This window comes from Bufo gargarizans, unplaced genomic scaffold (assembly GCF_014858855.1).
Source record: "Bufo gargarizans isolate SCDJY-AF-19 unplaced genomic scaffold, ASM1485885v1 original_scaffold_1403_pilon, whole genome shotgun sequence".
NCBI lineage: Eukaryota > Metazoa > Chordata > Amphibia > Anura > Bufonidae > Bufo > Bufo gargarizans.
This window is the reverse complement of record NW_025334342.1, coordinates 61320-88879: the sequence shown is the minus strand read 5'-3', so window position 1 is coordinate 88879 and position 27560 is coordinate 61320. Positions and strand designations below refer to the sequence as shown.

Below are 27560 nucleotides of genomic sequence, written 5' to 3'. Positions count from 1 at the left end.
ACATACTCTGTACATATACACACTGCACACATACACTGTACATACACACACTGCACACACATACAGTATATATACACTCCTGCAGGACACCCGATTGTCACTCCATATAAATGAGATTATTCCTCCCAATGTAATAATATTATTAATCTCAGCGGAAACGTAATCCGCTGAGAGACTCCGCCCCCTCCGATATTAATAAACCCGCGCTATAGATACATTGTGCATCAGAGCACCCCAAAAATGACAGAACTGAGCATTCATATAGAGAATATTATAAGTGATGATAGATAAGAGATATAGACAGATAGACGGAGAGGTTTTATGTATAATATATAGATTTGGTGTCATGGAGCGGAGATGGCGGTGTCACCTGGTGGTCCCATGAATCACGCTCAGCCCCCCGGTGACCTTCCTGCGGTGTCTGGTGCGGGGGCTGGAGGTGCATCCATCTCCGGCACTGCCATGAGTTATAAAGGTTCTTTATGGACCTCATTATCCAAACTAATGGACTAAGGGCAGCATCCTTGAGACGGACCGGCCGCCACTGCCTAAGCCTTCGCTGCAATATTTCAGCGCAAATATGTAAATTTCTGCAAAATTTTCCATCGTTTTCTATTAAAGAAATATAAATTTATTGGACTTTGCGTTGGTTTGAGGGACACATTTGATAAGTGTGTGGATGGGGGGGGGAGGGTCCCAAGTGACTGCAGGGAAGGAAATTATGTTTATTTCACACCAAAGTTTAGGAGATGTGAAGTATTGCTAAAGTTTCCTTCATGTTTACTTCCGAGCGGTCCAGACGGTGACGGCGTCCTGACATGTCGCCATCTACACCGCAGATAACACGTTTTTATTGGATGTAATATTCAGGGGTCTCCGGGTTTATGTGTATAATGTTTCATGAAAAGTTCTACAACTTCCAGACACCACGTTTCTGCTTGCTGTCAGTGAATGAGTACACTCTCAGCTGAGGATCTGTTACAGTGGTATCCAGTGTAGGCAATCACTCTGCCAGCTTGTTACAATGTATCAGTCTGCAGGCCGGAGCATTGTCTAGACTGATACATTGTATCCCCTTCTCAGCTGACAGCAGGACTAGCTATGTTCAGGATTACTGCCTCTGAATGGAAACTACATCAGTGCTCCCATTCACTGACAGCCAGCTAATATCACGAAAATGGTGAGAAATTGGAAAACAAAATCTACCAGAATGCGTTATATTTAGCCAGGGGCTGACAAAGAGGCCACGGGGGTCCACAGAAAAACTTTACATGGGATCCCACTTTACCTCCAGACAGAAGAGTTCTCACCCCCCCCATAAACAGGATCCTTGGGGCCCGTTTTTTCTGGGGCCCACTGGCCTTGGAGGGTCTATGGCAATCCGGTACCTGCTCTATGTTTGTCACTCTCAGGGTGGGACAGGAGACCCCACATAAACGCTGAGACAACCCTAGTCGAGATCTCGGACCCGTCGGAGTGCCTTCAGACAACATCAGTAGATCCACGACTCCGCAGAGCGCCATCAGACAACATCAGTAGATCCACGACTCCGCAGAGCGCCATCAGACAACATCAGTAGATTCACGACTCCGCAGAGCGCCATCAGACGACATTAGTAGATCCAAGACCCCGCAGAGCGCCATCAGTAGATCCACGACTCCGCAGAGCGCCATCAGTAGATTCACGACCCCGCAGAGCGCCATCAGTAGATTCACGACCCCGCAGAGCGCCATCAGTAGATTCACGACCCCGCAGAGCGCGATCAGTAGATCCACAACTCCGCAGAGCGCCATCAGGAGCCATCAGTAGATCCACGACTCCGCAGAGCGCCATCAGATGACATCAGTAGATTCACGACTTCGCAGAGCGCCATCAGACGACATTAGTAGATCCAAGACCCCGCAGAGTGCCATCAGTAGATTCACGACCCCGCAGAGCGCCATCAGGAGACATCAGTAGATCCACGACCCCGCAGAGCGCCATCAGACGACATCAGTAGATCCACGACCCCGCAGAGCGCCATCAGGAGACATCAGTAGATCCACGACCCCGCAGAGCGCCATCAGGAGACATCAGTAGATCCACGACCCCGCAGAGCGCCATCAGACGACATCAGTAGATTCACGACCCCGCAGAGCGCCATCAGATGACATCAGTAGATCCAAGACCCCGCAGAGTGCCATCAGTAGATCCACGACCCCGCAGAGCGCCATCAGGAGACATCAGTAGATCCACGACCCCGCAGAGCGCCATCAGACGACATCAGTAGATCCACGACCCCGCAGAGCGCCATCAGATGACATCAGTAGATCCACGACCCCGCAGAGCGCCATCAGGAGACATCAGTAGATCCACGACCCCGCAGAGCGCCATCAGATGACATCAGTAGATCCACGACCCCGCAGAGCGCCATCAGAAGACATCAGTAGATCCACGACCCCGCAGAGCGCCATCAGAAGACATCAGTAGATCCACGACCCCGCAGAGCGCCATCAGACGACATCAGTAGATCTACGACCCCGCAGAGCGCCATCAGATGACATCAGTAGATCCACGACCCCGCAGAGCGCCATCAGGAGACATCAGTAGATCCACGACCCCGCAGAGCGCCATCAGATGACATCAGTAGATCCACGACCCCGCAGAGCGCCATCAGATGACATCAGTAGATCCACGACCCCGCAGAGCGCCATCAGATGACATCAGTAGATCCACGACCCCGCAGAGCGCCATCAGGAGACATCAGTAGATTCACGACCCCGCAGAGCGCCATCAGATGACATCAGTAGATCCACGACCCCGCAGAGCGCCATCAGATGACATCAGTAGATCCACGACCCCGCAGAGCGCCATCAGATGACATCAGTAGATCCACGACCCCGCAGAGCGCCATCAGATGACATCAGTAGATCCACGACCCCGCAGAGCGCCATCAGATGACATCAGTAGATCCACGACCCCGCAGAGCGCCATCAGATGACATTAGTAGATCCACGACCCCGCAGAGCGCCATCAGTAGATCCACGACCCCGCAGAGCGCCATCAGACGACATCAGTAGATCCACGACCCCGCAGAGCGCCATCAGATGACATCAGTAGATCCACGACCCCGCAGAGCGCCATCAGACGACATCAGTAGATCCACGACCCCGCAGAGCGCCATCAGGAGACATCAGTAGATCCACGACCCCGCAGAGCGCCACCTACTCTATATTCATCTGTTTTATCCAGGGGTATGCCCATGCGGTGCTGCTGTGATGCCCCAAGGACAGGACGCCATAAACTGCGCAGCCGCCAACACAAAACACGAAATACACAATGAGTTAATAGCATACCGCCCTGCCGTGCATGGATTAATGATTCTCTCTGCCCGCACCCTTGTCGTCACCTCCTGGAAATAAGCCACTTTGGGGGGATTTTTGCCCCTCTTCTCCGGCATTCACATGAATGGGGTGAGCTTCAATACCAGACACAACCATGGAGAGAAGAGGCGCTGCTTCTCTAATCCTGGAGGACCCCTTTAATTTCTCAGAAACCAGTACCCCCCCGCTACAGGTTACACTTGGCAGATATATGGATATTTTTACTTCCCGTCAGTGCTCCCATGTAGGTGTTAATAACCGGTGGTGGTAATGATCGGCGCAGTGCTACGCTTTCTGTACGCAGCGCTCTGCTTTACATGATGTACTGTGCTGTGAGGCGCTGTAATCTGACAGTATACGCTGCACCGATTCTGTAGGACGATTTCCTTAACCTGCTCACACAGGTGACGACTGCGCGGCGCCATTAAGCTTCCGTTATTACAGAGCGGTGTAACTGGATCAGCCGCCAGCGTGATGGATATCCTTTACTAACACGTTCCGGCTGCTCCCAATCCTTACGAGAGAAGATGGAAATAGCTGCGCCTTGTACCCGGAACGCCAAATGTGGTCACATCGCCGTTCATGAGAAGACATAACGTCCGAGGAGCGAGCGGGATTAACCCCGTCCTGACTGCGGGGAAGAAGGGTTTAATGTCCGAGAATACACTATAGGTATAGGGGACTCTAACCTGTGCAACGGGGTCATGTGACATCAAACAGGTAATGGGGGAAGCAAGACATCATACAGGTAATGGGGGAAGCGTGACATCATACAGGTAATGGGGGAAGCGTGACATCATACAGGTAATGGGGGAAGCGTGACATCATACAGGTAATGGGGGAAGCGTGACATCATACAGGTAATGGGGGAAGCGTGACATCATACAGGTAATGGGGGAAGCGTGACATCATACAGGTAATGAGGAAGCGTGACATCATACAGGTAATGAGGAAGCGTGACATCATACAGGTAATGGGGGAAGCGTGACATCATACAGGTAATGGGGGAAGCGTGACATCATACAGGTAATGGGGGAAGCGTGACATCATACAGGTAATGGGGGAAGCGTGACATCATACAGGTAATGGGGGAAGCGTGACATCATACAGGTAATGGGGGAAGCGTGACATCATACAGGTAATGGGGGAAGCGTGACATCATACAGGTAATGGGGGCAGCGTGACATCATACAGGTAATGGGGGAAGCAAGACATCATACAGGTAATGGGGGAAGCGTGACATCATACAGGTAATGGGGGAAGCGTGACATCATACAGGTAATGGGGGAAGCGTGACATCATACAGGTAATGGGGGAAGCGTGACATCATACAGGTAATGGGGGAAGCGTGACATCATACAGGTAATGGGGGAAGCGTGACATCATACAGGTAATGGGGGAAGCGTGACATCATACAGGTAATGGGGGAAGCGTGACATCATACAGGTAATGGGGGAAGCGTGACATCATACAGGTAATGGGGGAAGCGTGACATCATACAGGTAATGGGGGAAGCGTGACATCATACAGGTAATGGGGGAAGCGTGACATCATACAGGTAATGGGGGAAGCGTGACATCATACAGGTAATGGGGGAAGCGTGACATCATACAGGTAATGGGGGAAGCGTGACATCATACAGGTAATGGGGGAAGCGTGACATCATACAGGTAATGGGGGAAGCGTGACATCATACAGGTAATGGGGGAAGCGTGACATCATACAGGTAATGGGGGAAGCGTGACATCATACAGGTAATGGGGAAGCGTGACATCATACAGGTAATGGGGGAAGCGTGACATCATACAGGTAATGGGGGAAGCGTGACATCATACAGGTAATGGGGGAAGCGTGACATCATACAGGTAATGGGGGAAGCGTGACATCATACAGGTAATGGGGAAGCGTGACATCATACAGGTAATGGGGGAAGCGTGACATCATACAGGTAATGGGGGAAGCGTGACATCATACAGGTAATGGGGGAAGCGTGACATCATACAGGTAATGGGGGAAGTGTGACATCATACAGGTAATGGGGAAGCGTGACATCATACAGGTAATGGGGGAAGTGTGACATCATACAGGTAATGGGGGAAGCGTGACATCATACAGGTAATGGGGGAAGCGTGACATCATACAGGTAATGGGGGCAGTGTGACATCATACAGGTAATGGGGGAAGCGAGACATCATATAGGTAATAGGGGAAGCGTGTTATACAGGTAATAGGGGAAGCGTGATATTATACAGGTAATAGGGGAAGCGTGACATCATACAGGTAATTCTCTAGTGCACAGTTATTATTAAAATGGAGACATCAGATATTAGAGGCAAGTGGAGATTGCTAATTGCTGACTGCTTCCCTATCAGCCCATCGTCAGAGATGGATTGTCTAATATCAGCCATGCGATTATATTACACTGCCTGTAAAGACCCGCTGCACATACAGACGAGCAGGGGCCCCAGCAATAACAGAATGGGGGCCGCTCCTAATGTACCACCTTCCTTTTCTTAGCCAGAGAGAGGCTCTTTGGTCCATTGGCCCCCTTGTGGTGAGATGCAGAAGTGCAGTACTGCGGATGTCAGGGCTGATGTGTGGATAGCAGTGCTATTCTGTGCAATGATGGCGGTTACCCTGATAATGAACACATGTTATGTGTAGGGTCGGGCCCCTATATACAGTGATCTCCAGCCCCGGACGCAGCCCCCTGCTGGGCTCATACATGCTGAGGAAGTCCCTGCAGGCCACGACCACACTGGACGGCGGAGGAAGACGACTTAATGCATCGAGCAGGAAATGGAATTGTCTGGGATTTCATCCATTTGTCACAATGTTGCAGAAGTAACGACACCCCCCCCCCCCCCAATTACACCCAACCCATACAGCGCGGCCTCTGATTTACGCCCTGGATAGAAGTGGTGCACCTTTAGCGAGCAGAGCGGCGAGGTTTGTACCTTTCCCTCCCGCTCCCCGAACATTGCGGCCATAACTCAGGGACAGAACAGCCGTTCAGAGAACATGAAAGCAGCCGCAGAAACAGAACGTGTAAATGGCTCTATTCTGTGAGCATGGAAGGCTGCGCATCGCCACCGCTCCGCCGACCTCATCAAAGGCACTGCTAGGCTCCAGTCACATCCAAAGCTGCAACGCTACTGGTTTCCTTCAGAAATCTTAGACCCAGCAGCATTCTGCTGCTTGTTCAGTGTCTGTACAGGTAGAACCTGGTGCATGGGTGGAGAAAGAAGCTATATCTCACCCAAAGCAATGCAGCAGAGCTGAGAGAAGATGAAAGGTCTGAGTCTGTAAGCAAAAATCTGATGGAGAACAACTTTGAATGCAGCTCTGGATGTGACTGGAGGTGTGTATTATATTGATGTTTCAAGATAACATAACTCAGTGTATTTAGGTGATGTGAGATCTCAGGCTGTTCTATGACATGGTGCAGGGTCTGTACTGAGCATGCCATTGTCTGATGTAGGAAGCACTACATCTACCAGAATGCAATGCATCATCATAGCACAGGGAGCTCTGCGCGTCAGCGACTGGACTAAACAGTACATCTACTGCGCAGACACTGAACCAGAAGGGGCAGCACAGAGATGTTACCAGAGGATGACACAAGCAACACAAATGTGTACGCAGCTCTGGAAGTCACTGGAGTCTAAACACGATGTAAGGGAGATCGATGCAAAGTATTATGATGATTTAGACTTGAAAATGATTCTAAGCAGGGAATGCAGCTCTGGAAGTGACTACAGTAAAAAACAACATAAGTAATTACTAAGTCATAAATACAACATCATATGAAAATTTAGACTTTAAAAAGTATTCTACGCAGGGCTATTGAGTCATACAGCTCTGGAAGTGACTAGAGTATGAAGATTATCGTAGCCGAAGATCCATTTACAGTCAGAAATGCAATGTCTCTTCACGTGAAGATTAGGAATGTAAATGTAGCTGAGCTACTGAGAATGCAGCTCTGGAAGTGACTGGAGTATTTAAGAGGTGAAGTAATTTAAGATAAGTATCAAAGCCAAAGCAACAAAAGTCACTCATCGCTGGTTATGTATAAATTATTACACTGCAAAACGAGGTTCAAAAAGTGAAGCGCGCCTCCCGCCTCCCCGGGGACGGAGGGGTTAAGTCAACCTTCAGGGACAGAAAGGGCAGGGTGCTTTATGACAACAATCTCCCTAGAACTCATTAAAGTCTTTTCTCCTGGAGTGACATGCATTATCAGCAAAGATTAATCTGATGAGTCTTTAGGTGAGCGCCATCTAAAAAAACTCCGCAATAACAGGAGCTTTGTGTCATCTGATGAAAATCAATTAGACTGGTAAGGCCAGAAGAAAAACTAACATCAGTCATCGCCAGCCCCCCGGCAGCTCGGATGATTCGTCTTCCAAGCCTGGATGATCAGGAACTGTAGTAATATCACGGGGGGAAATTAATTTACTTTCTATACTGTGGGCCCCACTCCCCTCATTGCGGAGACCAATACACAGATTACTTTTAATCAAGCTTGATATGTCATTAATACCGCCCAGAGCTTTGAAGTTTTTTTTTTTCCCTCTTAATTGACTGCAGCATTTTTCTTGTGTTCTTTGCCCGTAAATAAAGGAAGGTTAAAGGGAAAACTCTTACTCTGAGGTCTGTGCGTCCAGCAGGAGCCCCCGCAGGGAGTGATGCAGGCAGTAGATCCCCCCAAACACCGCGCTCATCCTGCAAGAAGAACAACAAAAATCCGTTACTATTATATTACTATAGAAATATTGTAGTTATATTATTAGAGTTACATTGTAGTTATATTATTATAGTTATATTGTAGTTATATTACTATTGTATTATTATAGTTACATTGTAGTTATATTATTATAGTTATATTATTATAGTTATATTATAGTTATATTACTATTACGATTCCCATCCTATCAGGTAACAGATCCGCTGGTGTTTATTACATTGTATCCAAGAGGCAGAACGAGATACATAAGAGACCCCACAGACTACTAAAATGGTGGAAAAGTAGTAAAAAGCTACGTATTATCAGCAGAGTGTTACATTGTATCCTGCAAGATGCAGCAACAAACACAGGAGACCAGTCACATGGGGCAACAAGTCTGACGCTGCACCTGCAAGTATAACCTAGGACCTAACAACTGGACTGTCGCGTGCAGCGCCTGGCGGCAATACATAAACCCCCCACTCTCCCTGCACCACATCACTAAAAGTCAGTGTCCTTCCCCCTCAGGTTGTTGTAAATATAGTCCCCAGTAAGTTCCCAATCAGTCTCCTTCTCCTCCTGACAGCTGTAAATATAGCGCCCAGTACATTCCCAGTCAGTCTACTTCTCTCTGTAGCAGCTGTAAATATAGTCCCTGGTAAGTCCTCAGAAAAGAATCAATACTTGCTCACAAGTCAGAAGTGATCATCTCAGATCTGGTGATACTGCAGAGACTTCAATCTATTCTTACTGGCTGCCTGTAGGGAGCAGAGGATCAGTATTCAGAGACCTGGCTGTGGGAAAGGGGCATGAGTATGAGTGACCACCATCACTCAGCTCCGTAGGTGGACATGCACATTGCTATAGTGAACACCAGGGGGAGCCATACTATGTAAGTAACTGAACACTAGGTGAAGCCATGCTATGTAAGTAACTGAACACCAGGGGGAGCCATACTATGTAAGTAACTCAACACCAGGTGGAGCCATACTATGTAAGTAACTGAACACCAGGGGGAGCCATACTATGTAAGTAACTGAACACCAGGGAGAGCCATACTATGTAAGTAACTGGACACCAGGTGAAGCCATGCTATGTAAGTAACTGAACACCAGGGGAAGCCATACTATGTAAGTAACTGAACACCAGGTGGAGCCATACTATGTAAGTAACTGAACACCAGGTGGAGCCATACTATGTAAGTAACTGAACACTAGGTGAAGCCATGCTATGTAAGTAACTGAACACCAGGGGGAGCCATACTATGTAAGTAACTGAACACCAGGTAGAGCCATACTATGTAAGTAACTGAACACTAGGTGAAGCCATGCTATGTAAGTAACTGAACACCAGGGGGAGCCATACTATGTAAGTAACTGAACACCAGGTAGAGCCATACTATGTAAGTAACTGAACACTAGGTGAAGCCATGCTATGTAAGTAACTGAACACCAGGGGGAGCCATACTATGTAAGTAACTGAACACCAGGTAGAGCCATACTATGTAAGTAACTGAACACTAGGTGAAGCCATGCTATGTAAGTAACTGAACACCAGGGGGAGCCATACTATGTAAGTAACTGAACACCAGGTAGAGCCATACTATGTAAGTAACTGAACACCAGGTGAAGCCATACTATGTAAGTACCTGAACACCAGGTGAAGCCATACTATGTAAGTAACTGAACACCAGGTAGAGCCATACTATGTAAGTAACTGAACACCAGGTGAAGCCATACTATGTAAGTAACTGAACACCAGGGGGAGCCATACTATGTAAGTAACTGAACACCAGGTGGAGTTATACTATGTAAGTAACTGAACACCAGGTGGAGCCATGCTATGTAAGTAACTGAACACCAGATGGAGCCATACTATGTAAGTAACTGAACACCAGGTGAAGCCATACTATGTAAGTAACTGACCACCAGGTGAAGCCATACTATGTAAGTAACTGAACACCAGGTGGAGCCATACTATGTAAGTAACTGACCACCAGGTGAAGCCATACTATGCAAGTAACTGAACACCAGGTGGAGCCATACTATGCAAATAACTGAACACCAGGGGGAGCCATGCTATGTTAGTAACTGAACACCAGGTGGAGCCATACTATGTAAGTAACTGACCACCAGGTGAAGCCATACTATGCAAGTAACTGAACACCAGGGGGAGCCATGCTATGTTAGTAACTGAACACCAGGGGGAGCCATGCTATGTTAGTAACTGAACACCAGGTGGAGCCATACTATGTAAGTAACTGAACACCAGGTGGAGCCATACTATGCAAGTAACTGAACACCAGGGGGAGCCATACTATGCAAGTAACTGAACACCAGGGGGAGCCATGCTATGTTAGTAACTGAACACCAGGTGAAGCCATACTATGCAAGTAACTGAACACCAGGGGGAGCCATGCTATGTTAGTAACTGAACACCAGGTGGAGCCATACTATGCAAGTAACTGAACACCAGGGGGACCCATACTATGCAAGTAACTGAACACCAGGGGGAGCCATGCTATGTTAGTAACTGAACACCAGGTGGAGCCATACTATGTAAGTAACTGAACACCAGGTGAAGCCATACTATGTCAGTAACTGAACACCAGGTGAAGCCATACTATGTAAGTAACTGAACACCAGGTGGAGCCATGCTATGTAAGTAACTGAACACCAGGTGAAGCCATACTATGTAAGTAACTGAACATCAGGGGGAGCCATACTATGCAAGTAACTGAACACCAGGGGGAGCCATACTATGTAAGTAACTGAACACTAGGTGAAGCCATGCTATGTAAGTAACTGAACACCAGGTGAAGCCATACTATGTAAGTAACTGAACACCAGGGGGAGCCATACTATGCAAGTAACTGAACACCAGGGGGAGCCATACTATGTAAGTAACTGAACACCAGGGGGAGCCATACTATGTAAGTAACTGAACACTAGGTGGAGCCATACTATGTAAGTAACTGAACACCAGGGGGAGCCATACTATGTAAGTAACTGAACACTAGGCGGAGCCATACTATGTAAGTAACTGGACACCAGGTGAAGCCATACTATGTAAGTAACTGAACACCAGGGGGAGCCATACTATGTAAGTAACTGAACACTAGGTGGAGCCATACTATGTAAGTAACTGAACACCAGGGGGAGCCATACTATGTAAGTAACTGAACACTAGGCGGAGCCATACTATGTAAGTAAATGTCACAACTGTTCACTAAATTGCTTGTTTTATGTATGTAAATGGTAAAAATGAATTTCTCATGTTTTCAACAATAAATATGATATTTTATTGAGGGACAACACTCAAACAAGCTAACAGGAGAGAATGAGCATTTCGGGGTCTATGAACAGTTGGGTATTCCTCAAATAATGTGGAAACTCAAAAAAACATAAAAAAAAAGGAGCAGAGAAACCAAGGTCAGATTCATATAGAAACGCGTTACTTCAGGCTCTCGTCTTGAAGACTCGTCACGTCCACTACAAATCGCTTTTACATGTTTCCTGCCCCCCTTTCATACCGGGTACAGGCTCCACTTTACCACTTGCAGTAAATCATACCTAGTCCTGTGGGCTGACAGTCGGACCGGCTTGTGAACCGCTATCTGTGTATCCTGCAGTTTTAGTGACTGCGCTCGGCGGTGCCGATTGGCGGCTCACAGCAGAAGGTGACAAGACGCTGCGCTGACAGCACGATTGTGTGAGGAACATGCCATGGCTATCAGGGAGGCTCCTTTGGGATAACTGGGGATACACTGTATTTTTGGGTTCTGCTCCGTCCATTAACCCCTCACATCAGACAGCTAGTGATATTCCTCCCTCTAATTAACTTGCTCCAGTCTCCAGCAATCAGTGGCGTTCTGCTGACAGACCCTGGCACGATGCACTCGGCTTCAACTTTGCCCTGCTGACATCAAATCATATTACGTCGAAATTAACAGTTGTGAAAATCCCCGTCCCGGCCGCCCCGTTCTGCGCAGCCTTTAAATGCCATTTCAGCTTCTATCAAAGCAAGAATCAGCAGTTGTAATTTTTTTAATACAGCTGCAAAACAATAGCCGCCATTAATGGCGGGGGCCCTGACAGCGCGGCACGCCGTGATTTATGAGGCTGTGTATAATTTGATTATTTTATTAATTCTGCTGATTACGGTTTCGGTTAATACGGTGAAGGTCACTCCCAGAATAAATCTTCATCACGTTTCACAGAGAACGCCGGCGATGACTTGTTTGCTTTAATTAAACACTAATGGAACAGGAAAAGAAGAGAGGCCGGGGGTCCGTCACATCTGCTGCTGCTGGGGGCTGCTGCCGGGACGATGAGTCCGGACGCCAATCACACGGCACAACCACCAGACCGAAAGGCATTAAAAAATATTAAAATAACTATTTTTATCATCAGTGATGTGGGAATCGCTGGGGTCAAATTGGTTCAATCCCAGATTTCCCAGTAACAGATCTAAGATCAGAGCGGTTCTTTACACCTCCATGGCCATCCAGTAATCCAGAACTCTGGATAATCCAACACCTGCCAGGACCCATTACTGTAAATCTGAAGATAAATGGGCAGCAGTGAAATACACGACTCCCATCATCCTCTTTGACGTGAATGTGTGCGGATAATTCACACCGAAGAAGATACTGACAGCTTTCCGATACACGTGTAGAAGAACAGCGCTGCCTCCGTCTTCTTTGGTTTGGATTATCCGTTGCTGTGGGATTTTGCACCTATCACTGTTCAGACGTGCACCCATCCACGGGTATCAGCTGGAGTGCACCCATCCACGGGTATCAGCTAGAGTGCACCCATCCACGGGTATCAGCTAGAGTGCACCCATCCACGGGTATCAGCTGGAGTGCACCCATCCACGGGTATCAGCTGGAGTGCACCCATCCACGGGTATCAGCTGGAGTGCACCCATCCACGGGTATCAGCTGGAGTGCACCCATCCACGGGTATCAGCTGGAGTGAACCCATCCACGGGTATCAGCTAGAGAGCACCCATCCACGGGTATCAGCTGGAGAGCACCCATCCACGGGTATCAGCTAGAGTGCACCCATCCACGGGTATCAGCTGGAGTGCACCCATCCACGGGTATCAGCTGGAGTGCACCCATCCACGGGTATCAGCTGGAGTGCACCCATCCACGGGTATCAGCTGGAGTGAACCCATCCACGGGTATCAGCTGGAGTGAACCCATCCACGGGTATCAGCTGGAGTGAACCCATCCACGAGTATCAGCTAGAGTGCACCCATCCACGAGTATCAGCTGGAGTGCACCAATCCACGAGTATCAGCTGGAGTGCACCCATCCACGGGTATCAGCTGGAGTGCACCCATCCACGGGTATCAGCTAGAGTGCACCCATCCACGGGTATCAGCTAGAGAGCACCCATCCACGGGTATCAGCTGGAGTGCACCCATCCACGGGTATCAGCTGGAGTGCACCCATCCACGGGTATCAGCTGGAGTGCACCCATCCACGGGTATCAGCTGGAGTGCACCCATCCACGGGTATCAGCTAGAGTGCACCCATCCACGGGTATCAGCTGGAGTGCACCCATCCACGGGTATCAGCTAGAGTGCACCCATCCACGAGTATCAGCTAGAGTGCACCCATCCACGAGTATCAGCTGGAGTGCACCCATCCACGAGTATCAGCTGGAGTGCACCCATCCACGGGTATCAGCTGGAGTGCACCCATCCACGGGTATCAGCTGGAGTGCACCCATCCACGGGTATCAGCTGGAGTGCACCCATCCACGGGTATCAGCTAGAGAGCACCCATCCACGGGTATCAGCTAGAGTGCACCCATCCACGGGTATCAGCTGGAGTGCACCCATCCACGGGTATCAGCTGGAGTGCACCCATCCACGGGTATCAGCTGGAGTGCACCCATCCACGGGTATCAGCTGGAGTGCACCCATCCACGGGTATCAGCTGGAGTGCACCCATCCACGGGTATCAGCTGGAGTGCACCCATCCACTGGTCTCACCTGGAGCACAGTCTTGACTGTTGGATTGTGAATCTGCGCTATTCCCGCCGGAGCGGCTCTTCTCGTCCTCTGCAGACAGACGGGGATTCTTTGCTGAAGGCAGCAGGGAGACATCAGAGGAGACAGATGCCGGAAGGCGCGACACATGGACTCTATACGTTACCACCGCAGATTATTTAAAACGTTGCAGCGGCTGTGACTCTGCCCTCAGCATCCACTGACGGACAATTGTGCTGAACCTCACAAAGTCAGGAGCAGTAAAGAAACACAGGATCAGGCTGCTATACTGCATCACATCAGAGCGTCCGACCACGAACAACCCCAACTATCCATAAAATACAGAAAGGGGAAGAAATACTTGAGCAAAACATGAAACCCAATGTTACAACCCAAATTATACTCCAGAGCTGCACTCACTATTCTGCTGGTGCAGTCACTGTGCACATACATTACTTATCCTGTACTGATCCTGAGTCACACCCTGTATTATACTCCAGAGCTGCACTCACTATTCTGCTGGTGCAGTCACTGTGTACATACATTACTTATCCTGTACTGATCCTGAGTTACATCCTGTATTATACTCCAGAGCTGCACTTACTATTCTGCTGGTGGAGTCACTGTGCACATACATTACTTATCCTGTACTGATCCTGAGTTACATCCTGTATTATACTCCAGAGCTGCACTCACTATTCTGCTGGTGCAGTCACTGTGTACATACATTACTTATCCTGTACTGATCCTGAGTTACATCCTGTATTACACTCCAGAGCTGCACTCACTATTCTGCTGGTGGAGTCACTGTGTACATACATTACTTATTCTGTACTGATCCTGAGTTACATCCTGTATTATACTCCAGAGCTGCACTCACTATTCTGCTGGTGCAGTCACTGTGTACATACATTACTTATCCTATACTGATCCTGAGTTACATCCTGTACTATACTCCAGAGCTGCACTCACTATTCTGCTGGTGCAGTCACTGTGTACATACATTACTTATGCTGTACTGATCCTGAGTTACATCCTGTATTATACTCCAGAGCTGCACTCACTATTCTGCTGATGCAGTCACTGTGTCCATACATTACTTATCCTGTACTGATCCTGAGTTACATCCTGTATTATACACCAGAGCTGCACTCACTATTCTGCTGGTGCAGTCACTGTGCACATACATTACTTATCCTGTACTGATCCTGAGTTACATCCTGTATTATACTCCAGAGCTGCACTCACTATTCTGGTGGTGCAGTCACTGTGTACATACATTACTTATCCTGTACTGATCCTGAGTTACATCCTGTATTATACTCCAGAGCTGCACTCACTATTCTGCTGGTGCAGTCACTGTGTACATACATTACTTATCCTGTACTGATCCTGAGTTACATCCTGTATTATACTCCAGAGCTGCACTCACTATTCTGCTGGTGCAGTCACTGTGTACATACATTACTTATCCTGTACTGATCCTGGGTTATATCCTGTATTATACTCCAGAGCTGCACTCACTATTCTGCTGGTGCAGTCACCGTGTACATACATTATTTATCCTGTACTGATCCTGAGTTACATCCTGTATTATACTCCAGAGCTGCACTCACTATTCTGCTGGTGCAGTCACTGTGTACATACATCACTTATCCTGTACTGATCCTGAGTTACATCCTGTATTATACTCCAGAGCTGCACTCACTATTCTGCTGATGCAGTCACTGTGTACATACATTACTTATCCTGTACTGATCCTGAGTTACATCCTGTATTATACTCCAGAGCTGCACTCACTATTCTGCTGGTGCAGTCACTGTGTACATACATTACTTATTCTGTACTGATCCTGAGTTACATCCTGTATTATACTCCAGAGCTGCACTCACTATTCTGCTGGTGCAGTCACTGTGTCCATACATTACTTAAGCTGTACTGATCCTGAGTTGCATCCTGTATTATACTCCAGAGCTGCACTCACTATTCTGCTGGTGCAGTCACTGTGTACATACATTACTTATCCTGTACTGATCCTGAGTTACATCCTGTATTATACTCCAGAGCTGCACTCACTGTTCAGCATTTTTTTTTAACTATAAACAGTCAGTAAGGCCGTGGAAAGACCCCTCCTAACAGTGTAGCTGAGCTCCTAGAGGGGGTCCGGATGGTTTTTTCCTACACAGGATAGCTGTACAGCATTGGTGTAAAGATGGTATTTCCCAGAATGCAAATAATCAAAATAAACGCTTTGCAGACACTGAACAGGCAGGGGATGCAGGTAGGTTTTCAACTCTGAAGCAGCAAAATCTATACATTTAAGGCTACTTTCACACTGCCGTTTCAGGGATCTCACAAGCGGCCCAAAACGGATCAGTTCAGCCCCAATGAATTCTATATGGATAAGGATCCGCTCAGAATGCATCAGTTTGCCTCCGTTCCGCCTCCATTCCGCTCTGGAGGCTGCTTGCAGCGTTTTGAAGTCCGCCTGACGATGCGGAGGCAAACGGATCCGTTTTCACTGACAATATGGTGCAATTGAAAACAGATCCGTTCCCCATTGACTTTCAGTGTAAGACAAGACGGATCAGTCTGCATTATCATGAACAAAAAAAACAAAAAACATGTTCTTCATAATGCAAACGGATCCGTTCTGAACAGATACCAGCGTTTGCATTACAGGTGCGGATCCGTCTGTGCAGATACAAGACGGATCCGCACCTAAACGCAGGTGTGAAAGTAGCCCAAGTAAAAACTGAACTTGTGGGTGTAAATGTCTTTTTGGAGAGGACAGCGTGCACACCGCACAGTCACTGCACCCGCTGCTCCGCGCCCGGTGGTTGTCGCCCCCTGGATGTTCGGAGAGCAGCGGCGCCTTTACAAATAAAGGGCCTTAGAAAGTGAAGTTAAACGCTCATGACCATACAAAGCTTCGTCAGAACGTGCGGTGTGCCCCCTACCCTCCCAGGGGCTGCAGTAGGTAGACGCAGTGGTGAGAGGTAAGTCGCCCTGTGTCAGTGCGGGCAGGTTACAGGAGATGACAATGACTTTTCCTGCGGCGCGAGCACCAAGGGCACAGACGCTTTATTAACGGTAATGCTCAATGATCTGTGAATAATCGGCAAAGAAAATGAAGATTATTGAGTTACTTTCCGCCTCTATCCATCCATCACGGCGGAGCAGATGATAGATCGGCCTCCGGGCGCATCCTCTGCTGAGGAGACAAACTCCGCGCTGCTGGACGCCTGCCGCCCTGTAATCCGGCAGCGGGACCTGTCCCAGGGGCTGTACTGGAGACATGGCGGCATACAAGGCTGGGGGGCACGAGTGTCCCATCAGGAGATCTGGAACTGGAGATCTCTGGAATCCAATGGCCTGTACTGAGCGCCGCACCGGTGCCGAAATCAAGGGGCCCCTAGGAACCCATGCCCTGTGCTGGAGGGGGCCAGATGGGCAGCTTTCTAGGGGAACCCTGAATCATCGTATCTGCCTCTTCTAGCATACAAATTCTTAACCAACCTAAGACCTCTGCTTGTCGTCAGTGAATAGAAACATCCTTGTTTACACCTAGAGGATGACAACCCGTCCTGACCCAATACGTCACACAGCTCAGGCTTCGCTACAATTGTATCCAATCCACAGCAGCACAACGTTACAATGTATCGGTCTGGAGAACAAGCCCTCATACGGGGGATAGCATTACAGCCTTTGGGCTCATGCACACGGCCGTTGCCTAGCCGCGAGTGTATTATGGTTCGCAAACAGCGGGTCTGCAATAAACGGGCCCCTGCTGTGTGCACCCCGCATCACGGATGTGGACCCATTCACAATCTGGGAGATGCGGTGTGGAACAGTGCCACGGATCGGAAGCCCACAGAAGCACTACGGAGTGCTTCCGTGGGTTTTCTTTCCGTGCCTCTGCGCCGCAAAAAAGTAGTGCATGCACTACTTTTTAGCGGTGCAGACAGTCGGATACGGAGTGCAGACCCCATTCAAGTGACGTCAAGTCAACAGTCGGTGGCCGTGCATTGCAGACCATAATTTGCGGTCCGCAGCACGGGCCCGGCCAGCACACGTTTATGTGCATGAGGCCTTTAGGTGTAAAGAAGGAAGATCCAATTCACTGACAGCAAGCAGAGCTCCTGAAAAGGATAAGGAAATAGAGCAGCGCCACAGTCTTTGTGAATCTGTACGGTGACCTGAAGGTCCAAAAAACGTTAATAAATACAATTTCATATCGGACGGCAGAGGCGCGCCGGACCCTGAACATCTGTGAGGACGACACGGACGGACGCCAAGTCCATAAACCCGGCGAGGTCTGCTCCATCTGCGGCAGCCAGGAATGAGAAGCTGCGGCGCGGAGGGTAAAGGTTGCAGCGGAGCGTGTGGCTGTGTTTACGATCAGCGGAGGAAGTGACTTCCAAATGTCTTTGGCTCTTCCCATAAATATGTATGCGCGCCATATATAACAGCAGCCTTGATGAGAAGACGCCGAGGAACCGGCCGCCAGAATCGCTTAAGAGCTTTACATTAAAATGGAATGTAGGATGGCGGCAAGAAATCACCCGCAAAACGACACCTGATTCTGATAAGCTGCAGATAACGGCGGGGAGGATGATGAATGGGCGCGGCGCGCGCCACTTTACTATACATACTAAACAATGGGAGGGAAATATCCTTCATTACTGCGCCGCGATAAAACGCTCACAAGTGTCACATTTGGGACTTAGAAATATAATTTTGAGGGGATACGAGAGCCGGGGGGACCTGGTTAATGGCGGGAGCAGCGGCCCGCCCCTCGCGCTATTTACTATTTTCACCTCACAGTGATGGACGGATTCGACTTTTAATCAGACGGGAGATAAAATGAAAAAATAACCCGTGAGAGCGGCGAGGACGGCACCACGGCCAGAGGACGCCCGGGAGGGTGCACGAGGCGACGCCGAGATATTCTGGTCCTGCACTTATCATTGGATGCAGCTCTGGAGGTGACTGGAGAAGGCACTGAAGCTGCAAGACCTCCTGCACTTTCAGAGCGCGCAGTAATAATCCACCAGGCGTAAAAAGCGCAAACTAGTGATTGTAGAAAACAGCGCATCGATCAGAAGGCAGCAGAGTACAACGTGCGCAGGGAGTTCTGCTAAGCTGTGCGCAGAGGTCAGCGCTGAGGAGTCTTGTGGGGCATTGTGCAAACTGTGGAATGCAATGGGGGTCAAGATTTGCAGTTTGAGAGACAAAAGGAACAAGGAAAAATTGTGCATACAGCTCTAGAGGTGACTGGAGCATAAGACACGGTGTAATGGGGGATCAGTACGAGAACATTAAACCAGCAGATCTTAAAGAGGTTGTCCAAGATTAGATAAACATGGCTGCGCTCCTCCACAAAGCTCCCCCGGCAGTGTCACCGGGCGTGAATAATGCTGAATAGTGAGTGCAGCTCTGGAGTATAATACAGGATGTAACTCAGGATCAGTACAGGATAAGTAATGTATGTACACAGTGACTGCACCAGCAGAATAGTGAGTGCAGCTCTGGAGTATAATACAGGATGTAACTGAGGATCAGTACAGGATAAGTAATGTATGTACACAGTGACTACACCAGCAGAATAGTGAGTGCAGCTCTGGAGTATAATACAGGATGTAACTCAGGATCAGTACAGGATAAGTAATGTATGTACACAGTGACTGCCCCAGCAGAATAGTGAGTGCAGCTCTGGAGTATAATACAGGATGTAACTCAGGATCAGTACAGGATAAGTAATGTATGTACACAGTGACTACACCAGCAGAATAGTGAGTGCAGCTCTGGAGTATAATACACGATGTAACTCAGGGTCAGTACAGGATAAGTAATGTATGTACACAGTGACTACACCAGCAGAATAGTGAGTGCAGCTCTGGGGTATAATACAGGATGTAACTCAGGATCAGTACAGGATAAGTAATGTATGTACACAGTGACTACACCAGCAGAATAGTGAGTGCAGCTCTGGGGTATAATACAGGATGTAACTCAGGATCAGTACAGGATAAGTAATGTATGTACACAGTGACTGCACCAGCAGAATAGTGAGTGCAGCTCTGGAGTATAATACAGGATGTAACTCAGGATCAGGATCAGTACAGGATAAGTAATGTATGTACACAGTGACTGCACCAGCAGAATAGTGAGTGCAGCTCTGGAGTATAATACAGGATGTAACTCAGGATCAGTACAGGATAAGTAATGTATGTACACAGTGACTGCACCAGCAGAATAGTGAGTGCAGCTCTGGAGTATAATACAGGATGTAACTCAGGATCAGTACAGGATAAGTAATGTATGTACACAGTGACTGCACCAGCAGAATAGTGAGTGCAGCTCTGGAGTATAATACAGTATGTAACTCAGGATCAGTACAGGATAAGTAATGTATGTACACAGTGACTGCACCAGCAGAATAGTGAGTGCAGCTCTGGAGTATAATACAGGATGTAACTCAGGATCAGTACAGGATAAGTAATGTATGTACGCAGTGACTGCACCAGCAGAATAGTGAGTGCAGCTCTGGAGTATAATACAGGATGTAACTCAGGATCAGTACAGGATAAGTAATGTATGTGCACAGTGACTGCACCAGCAGAATAGTGAGCGCAGCTCTGGAGTATAATACAGGATATAACCCAGGATCAGTACAGGATAAGTAATGTATGTACACAGTGACTGCACCAGCAGAATAGTGAGTGCAGCTCTGGAGTATAATACAGGATGTAACTCAGGATCAGTACAGGATAAGTAATGTATGTACACAGTGACTGCACCAGCAGAATAGTGAGTGCAGCTCTGGAGTATAATACAGGATGTAACTCAGGATCAGTACAGGATAAGTAATGTATGTACACAGTGACTGCACCAGCAGAATAGCGAGTGCAGCTCTGGAGTATAATACAGGATGTAACTCAGGATCAGTACAGGATAAGTAATGTATGTACACAGTGACTGCACCAGCAGAATAGTGAGTGCAGCTCTGGAGTATAATACAGGATGTAACTCAGGATCAGTACAGGATAAGTAATGTATGTACGCAGTGACTGCACCAGCAGAATAGTGAGTGCAGCTCTGGAGTATAATACATGGAGCTCTGCAGTCCTTCTAGGTTAAGCAGTCAATGTAGTGTTTTACATGGCCGTCTTCACAATGTCTTATGTGTCTCTCCTGCGCTCCTGAATGGAATGCTACCTCGGTTTGTAATCAGGCAGATTTGGGGTAAACCCCGGTCACGGCTTTTACTCCTCAGGATATCGCACAAACGCTCCCATGTTTCGCTCCGTCCACCTCAGCCCGAGCAGGACGTCACCGAGCAGGAATGTCGCCCTCTGACACAGCAGGACAGAAGAGGCCGTTGTTGCAGCCTTCATCTCTGACACTTCCATCCATCAGCGGCTCATACAGACTTTCCCAGCGCAGCAGAGCGAACGAGAACTATTCCCATTATACTGGGGCCGGTATTTCCACCTGCTGCAGTGTAGACGGTTATTCCGCCAGGTGACGGGGCGGCCCGAACACGACCTTCCTCCGCGAACACAAAACCGCTCATTCATCGGAGAAAGAAATTACATCTAATGATAATCGACATCTTCAGTGACCTTGTAAATACTTATCTTACCTTAGTCACCTCCAGAGCTGCATTCACAATACTGCTGCTTTACCCTTAACTCCCAGGCCGCAGAGCGAGCAGTGCATTATCGGATCTCAGCTAAGATGTAAGGGAAGAGTCCGACATTGCAATACTGACAGGTTTCTGCCTTTGAGTGCAGCTCTGGGTGTGAATGCAGTTTTACACTCAATTTGCTGATGTGTCCACTATTCTAGTCTCCTATGCAGGTGACAATCAGTAATGGCTGCCATTACAGTGCCCATAGGGGTCATCACCAAGGTTTCCACAGACGCTGAAAACCAGGTCCATCTGTCAAGTCCAGCGCACTGACACCCCTCCCTCTCTCTGCAGCTCTGGCTGTGTCAGTCTTCACTGCAGAGCTGATATTCAGTGCATAAACCGGGATAACAACATCCACGATGTGCGTCAGAATAAACGTACAATGATCAGTATTTGTTTTGCATGTGGAATCGGGGCATAGCGGGAGGAATGTGGCCCCTGCGGCCATACAAATCTCATGCGCTGATGTTAGAAACAGGTAACTTATAGGTGAGACCTGCGCCGGCTACGAGCCGATTATCAGAAGATGCGCCAAACTTAGACCGATGCAGGAAACACCTTAATAAACCCCCCGCGTTCTTTAGCTTTCACCTCCCTACATTTCAGCAGACGTAACCTTATGTCCTCGCTGACCCTGCGAGGGTCCCATGTTCTTAGTGCTGAAATAATTAAATAATGCAATTTTTGACATTTTTATGTAAATATTTTTTTTTTATACCAATGACATTTCCCAGCGTTCATTTCTCAGGTTATTACTAGAGATGGGCAAAGTTTTGGAAAATTTGATTTGGCTGCGTCGCCTTTTTTACCAAAAAATTTAGTTCGTCACGAAGCGCATTTTTAGTAGCGGGAGCAACGACAAAGAGCTGCGATAGCGCCACTCGCCATCACTGTACCCATCACTGTACCCCTCACATGCTGCGTTCATAGCCGACTGCGGCATCTGAGAGTAATAATACCGTTTAAAATTAACAGACAAAAAAAAATGATATACGGGCCGGCCGCCGCCATCTTGCTTGAAGATCTTGCGCAAAATCTTGCGGGGCCCAAGATGACGTCGTCACACTGACCGGTGTGGCGGCGTCATATGTCACCACGCACGGAATTTCAGCTGAGATCTCCAATCAAGATGGCGGCGACGGGGCCGTCACGAGCAAATGAAGGAGGCAAGTATGGTTTTTTTGTTTTATACACTAACTCAGGTTAAATCGGATTGCGGCAAATCGAATTTATCCTGAAATTCGTATCAAATTCCACTTTGTTGGATTCGATTCGCTCGTCTCTAGTTATTGCGGTTATGAGGATACCCAATAAGTGCAGGATTTTATGTTTTAGTCAATGATGTGCAAGAAAATGTATTTTACACTAAATAATTGCAAACCTTCTTATTTTTTTAAAAGGCTTTAAAAAAAATTAACATTTTTTTTAATTATATTTATAATTTTTTTAGTGACACTCCTATATACATGGCTTAGTGCATCAGGCATAGTACAGGCAGCCCGGGGGTCCTCTGAACATCGCCATGGCTGACCTCACAAGGGTCCTCCACTCCGCAATCATAAAGGAAGTCCTCATTATCCCGCCAGTCACTCTCAATACGATGCAATCAAAGGTTTGAATGGCCAGGACCAGGGGTCCCTCCAATCCGGAGTATGGCTGCCAACAGCCCAGCACAAGCTCCGGGCGGCATTTATACTACAGGGCAGTGATTAAACCCAGATGACAGAGCAAATGAGGAAATTCCTCTAATAAAGAACAATTCTCTAGTTTGTTAGAATGTATCAGAGCAGGTGAACTGTATCAGTCTAGATACAATTGTAACAAACCCTCAGCTATGACTGATTATTCTGTCTCTATGGATTACGGATTGGCGCCACTGTCTGTTCTGACCATCAGTTCGTAGCATGTGATGCTGCGGAGATGCAGACGTCTCTGTACCTGCAGCTCGGGTGGTGATTCAGGACCTACCTGCAGAAACACTGAGGGATCTCTCCCAGGCCGTACATGTGAAACAAGAAAGGGGTATTGCCGTAGCGTCCGAGACAGCGCAGGAAATGTTGTGTCGCCTTCAGCCCGTCCATAGTGTTGGTGGATCTTGACACCATGGCGATGGAGCACAGGACGAAGTGCTGCAGACTGGGAGATAAGCGCTTGGACTGGAGAAACTCCGAGAACGTGCAATCCTTGTGATCTGCGACACAACAGTGTAAATCAGTGTACAGCACCACAGTCCGCTCCAAACACATACAGAGCCACGTCAACAGTGCCGGACATTGGGTGGTACCTTGGTATTCTTCCGGATGTTGCTCATAATCTGCACAGAAGGTCAGGAATTTCATCAGCGTTCTCTTCTCGATCATGGATAACTGTTTGCTGGAGAATACGTCAGCGCGAGAACACGGAACCTACAGGGGACGAGACATTCTGCGTTACATCGTATCATGACTACCAGCCATGAGTTACATTGTATCATTACTACTATCCCTGAGTTACATTGTATAATGACTGCCATCCCTGTGTTACATTGTATCATTACTACCATCCCTGTGTTACATTGTATCATTACTACTATCCCTGAGTTACATTGTATCATTACTACCAGCCATGAGTTACATCGTATCATGACTGCCATCCCTGTGTTACATTGTATCATTACTACCATCCCTGTGTTACATTGTATCATTACTACCAGCCATGAGTTACATTGTATCATTACTACTATCCCTGAGTTACATTGTATCATTAGTACTTTTCATGTGCTACATTGTATCATTAGTACTATTCCTGTGCTACATTGTATCATTAGTACTATTCCTGTGCTACATTGTATTATTAGTACTATTCCTGTGCTACATTGTATTATTAGTACTATTCCTGTGCTACATTGTATCATTAACACTATCCCTGTGCTACATTGTATCATTACTATGATTGCTGTGTGACATTGTATCATTACTACCATCCCTGAGTTACATTGTATCATTGCTACCATCCCTGCCTTACATTGTATCATTACTACCATCCCTGAGTTACATTGTATCATTAGTACTATCCCTGTGTTACATTGTATCATTACTACCAGCCATGAGTTACATTGTATAATGACTGCCATCCCTGTGTTACATTGTATCATTACTACTATCCCTGAGTTACATTGTATCATTAGTACTATTCCTGTGCTACATTGTATCATTAGTACTATTCCTGTGCTACATTGTATCATTAGTACTATCCCTGTGCTACATTGTATCATTAGTACTATCCCTGTGCTACATTGTATCATTAGTACTATCCCCCCCCCCTGTGTTACATTGTATCATTAGTACTATCCCTGTGTTACATTGTATCATTGCTACCATCCCTGTGTTACATTGTATCATTACTATCATTTCCCATTCTCTGTGTTCTTGTCCCGCAGACCTCACTCCCACCACCCCTGATATCTGACCTGATCAATCTTGCCGTCATGATAGGTGAGAATTCTGGTGACGTTCTTAAATTCTGTGTAGCGGCTGACGTTGGATTTTATTAGTAAATCGATTAACAGTCCACGGGAATACAGGAACTGCGGAGGAGACAAAGCGAGACAATAGAGAATACTGTGTACAACACCACAGAACATGTCAGCGCCACACAGACAGTAATAATAGCCAAACAGCTGTGTCATTGGGGGTTATATGAATGCTATTTTTACCCCACTGGAAGAACTGCCTGTAGAGCTCAGAGACAGGATTGTGCGGAGGCTCAGATCTGGAGAAGAGGACAAAACCTTTCTGCTGCACTGAAAGTTCCCAGGAGCACAGCGGCCTCCAGAATTCTTACATGGAAGAAGGACCAGGACTCTTCCTAGTGCTGCTGCCGCCGCCCCAAGTAATTGGGGGAGAAGAGCCCTGGTAAAAGAAGTGACCAAGAACCCAATGGTCCCTCTGGGCGAGCTCCAAAGATCCTGTGTGCAGAGAAACATCCAGAAGGTCGACCATCACTGCTTTGTGGCAGAGGGGCCAGAAAGAAGCCTCTCCTCAGTAATGTCTGGAGGAGACCAGGCGCCGCTCATCACCTGCCCAATACCATCCCTACAGTGAAGCATGGTGGTGGCAGTGTCATGTCTGGTGGAGACCAGGCGCCGCTCATCACCCCCCCCAATACCATCCCTATAGTGGAGCATGGTGGTGGCAGCATCATGTCTGGAGGAAACCAGGCGCCGCTCATCACCTGCCCAATACCATACCTACAGTGAAGAGATATTCTTAATGAGAACCTGGTCCAGAGCTCTGGACCTCAGACTGGGCAGAAGGTTCTCCTTCCAACAAGACAATGGCCCTAAGCACACGGCCAGGACACCACAGGAGCGGCTGAGGGACAACTCTGGGAATGTCCTTGAGTGGCCACAGCAAGAGCCCTGAACCCAATGGAACATCTCTGGAGAGACCTGTAGATGGCTGTCCGACGGCCCCCGTCCAACCTAACAGAGCTGGAGAGGGTCTGCAGAGGAGAACGGCCAAAAACCCCCAAACCCAGGTGTGAACCTTGTGGCATCATCTCCAAGAAGACTGGAGGCTGGAATCACTGCCGGAGGGGCTTCAACTAAGTCCTGGGTAAAAGGGGCTGAAGTCTTATGCCCCGGGTAAAAGGGGCTGAAGTCTTATGCCCCGGGTAAAAGGGGCTGAAGGCTTATGCCCCGGGTAAAAGGGGCTGAAGGCTTATGCCCCGGGTAAAAGGGGCTGAAGGCTTATGCCCCGGGTAAAAGGGGCTGAAGGCTTATGCCCCGGGTAAAAGGGGCTGAAGGCTTATGCCCCGGGTAAAAGGGGCTGAAGGCTTATGCCCCGGGTAAAAGGGGCTGAAGGCTTATGCCCCGGGTAAAAGGGGCTGAAGGCTTATGGCCCGGGTAAAAGGGGCTGAGGGCTTATGCCCCGGGTAAAAGGGGCTGAAGGCTTATGCCCCGGGTAAAAGGGGCTGAGGGCTTATGCCCCGGGTAAAAGGGGCTGAGGGCTTATGCCCCGGGTAAAAGGGGCCGAAGGCTTATGCCCCGGGTAAAAGGGGCCGAAGGCTTATGCCCCGGGTAAAAGGGGCCGAAGGCTTATGCCCCGGGTAAAAGGGGCCGAAGGCTTATGCCCCGGGTAAAAGGGGCCGAAGGCTTATGCCCCGGGTAAAAGGGGCCGAAGGCTTATGCCCCGGGTAAAAGGGGCTGAAGGCTTATGCCCCGGGTAAAAGGGGCTGAAGGCTTATGCCCCGAGTAAAGAAGAACGGCCGAAAATCCCCAAATCAGGTGTAAACCTTGTGGCATCATCTCCAAAAAGACTGGAGGCTGGAATCACTGCCAGAGGGACTGAAGACTTATGTCCCGGGTAAAGGAGCTGAAGACTTATGTCCTGAGTAAAGGGGCTGAAGACTTATGTCCCGAGTAAAGGGACTGAAGACTTATGTCCTGAGTAAAGGGGCTGAAGACTTATGTCCTGAGTAAAGGGTGTGAATACTTTTGCCCATGTGAGATGTTAGTTTCCCCTCTCAGTAAATTAGTGAAGATTTCTCACCTTCTTCTCACTTTCTCATTCTGGGGACTGAGGGCAGAACGATGGGGAACTGAGAGCACAAGGAGCGAGAGGACAGGGTGTGAGGACTTTCCGGGTGCACTGTACTGAGGGGTGTGAGGACTTTCCGGATGTCTGTACACTGTATATGTACGTCCTGAGGTATTATACACAGTCACTTCCCCTGGTGCAGCTCTGGTTTCTTCAGCGCTGCCTCTTTGATGTTTCACAGCTCCAGT

At 48.2% G+C, this 27560-nt stretch overlaps 1 protein-coding gene across 1 annotated transcript in view; it reads right to left on the bottom strand.

Annotated features, from left to right (window-relative positions):
* The window catches only part of LOC122923252 (rab proteins geranylgeranyltransferase component A 2-like), a 74368-nt gene that overhangs the window by 18668 nt on the left and 28140 nt on the right, over positions 1–27560 (bottom strand). The window contains exons 6-9 of the mRNA XM_044274032.1: positions 25242–25358; positions 24078–24198; positions 23762–23984; positions 8010–8087 (exon numbers count right to left, since the gene is read on the bottom strand). Coding sequence (XP_044129967.1) covers positions 8010–8087; positions 23762–23984; positions 24078–24198; positions 25242–25358 — 539 coding nt within the window. The remainder of the gene's footprint in view (positions 1–8009; positions 8088–23761; positions 23985–24077; positions 24199–25241; positions 25359–27560) is intronic.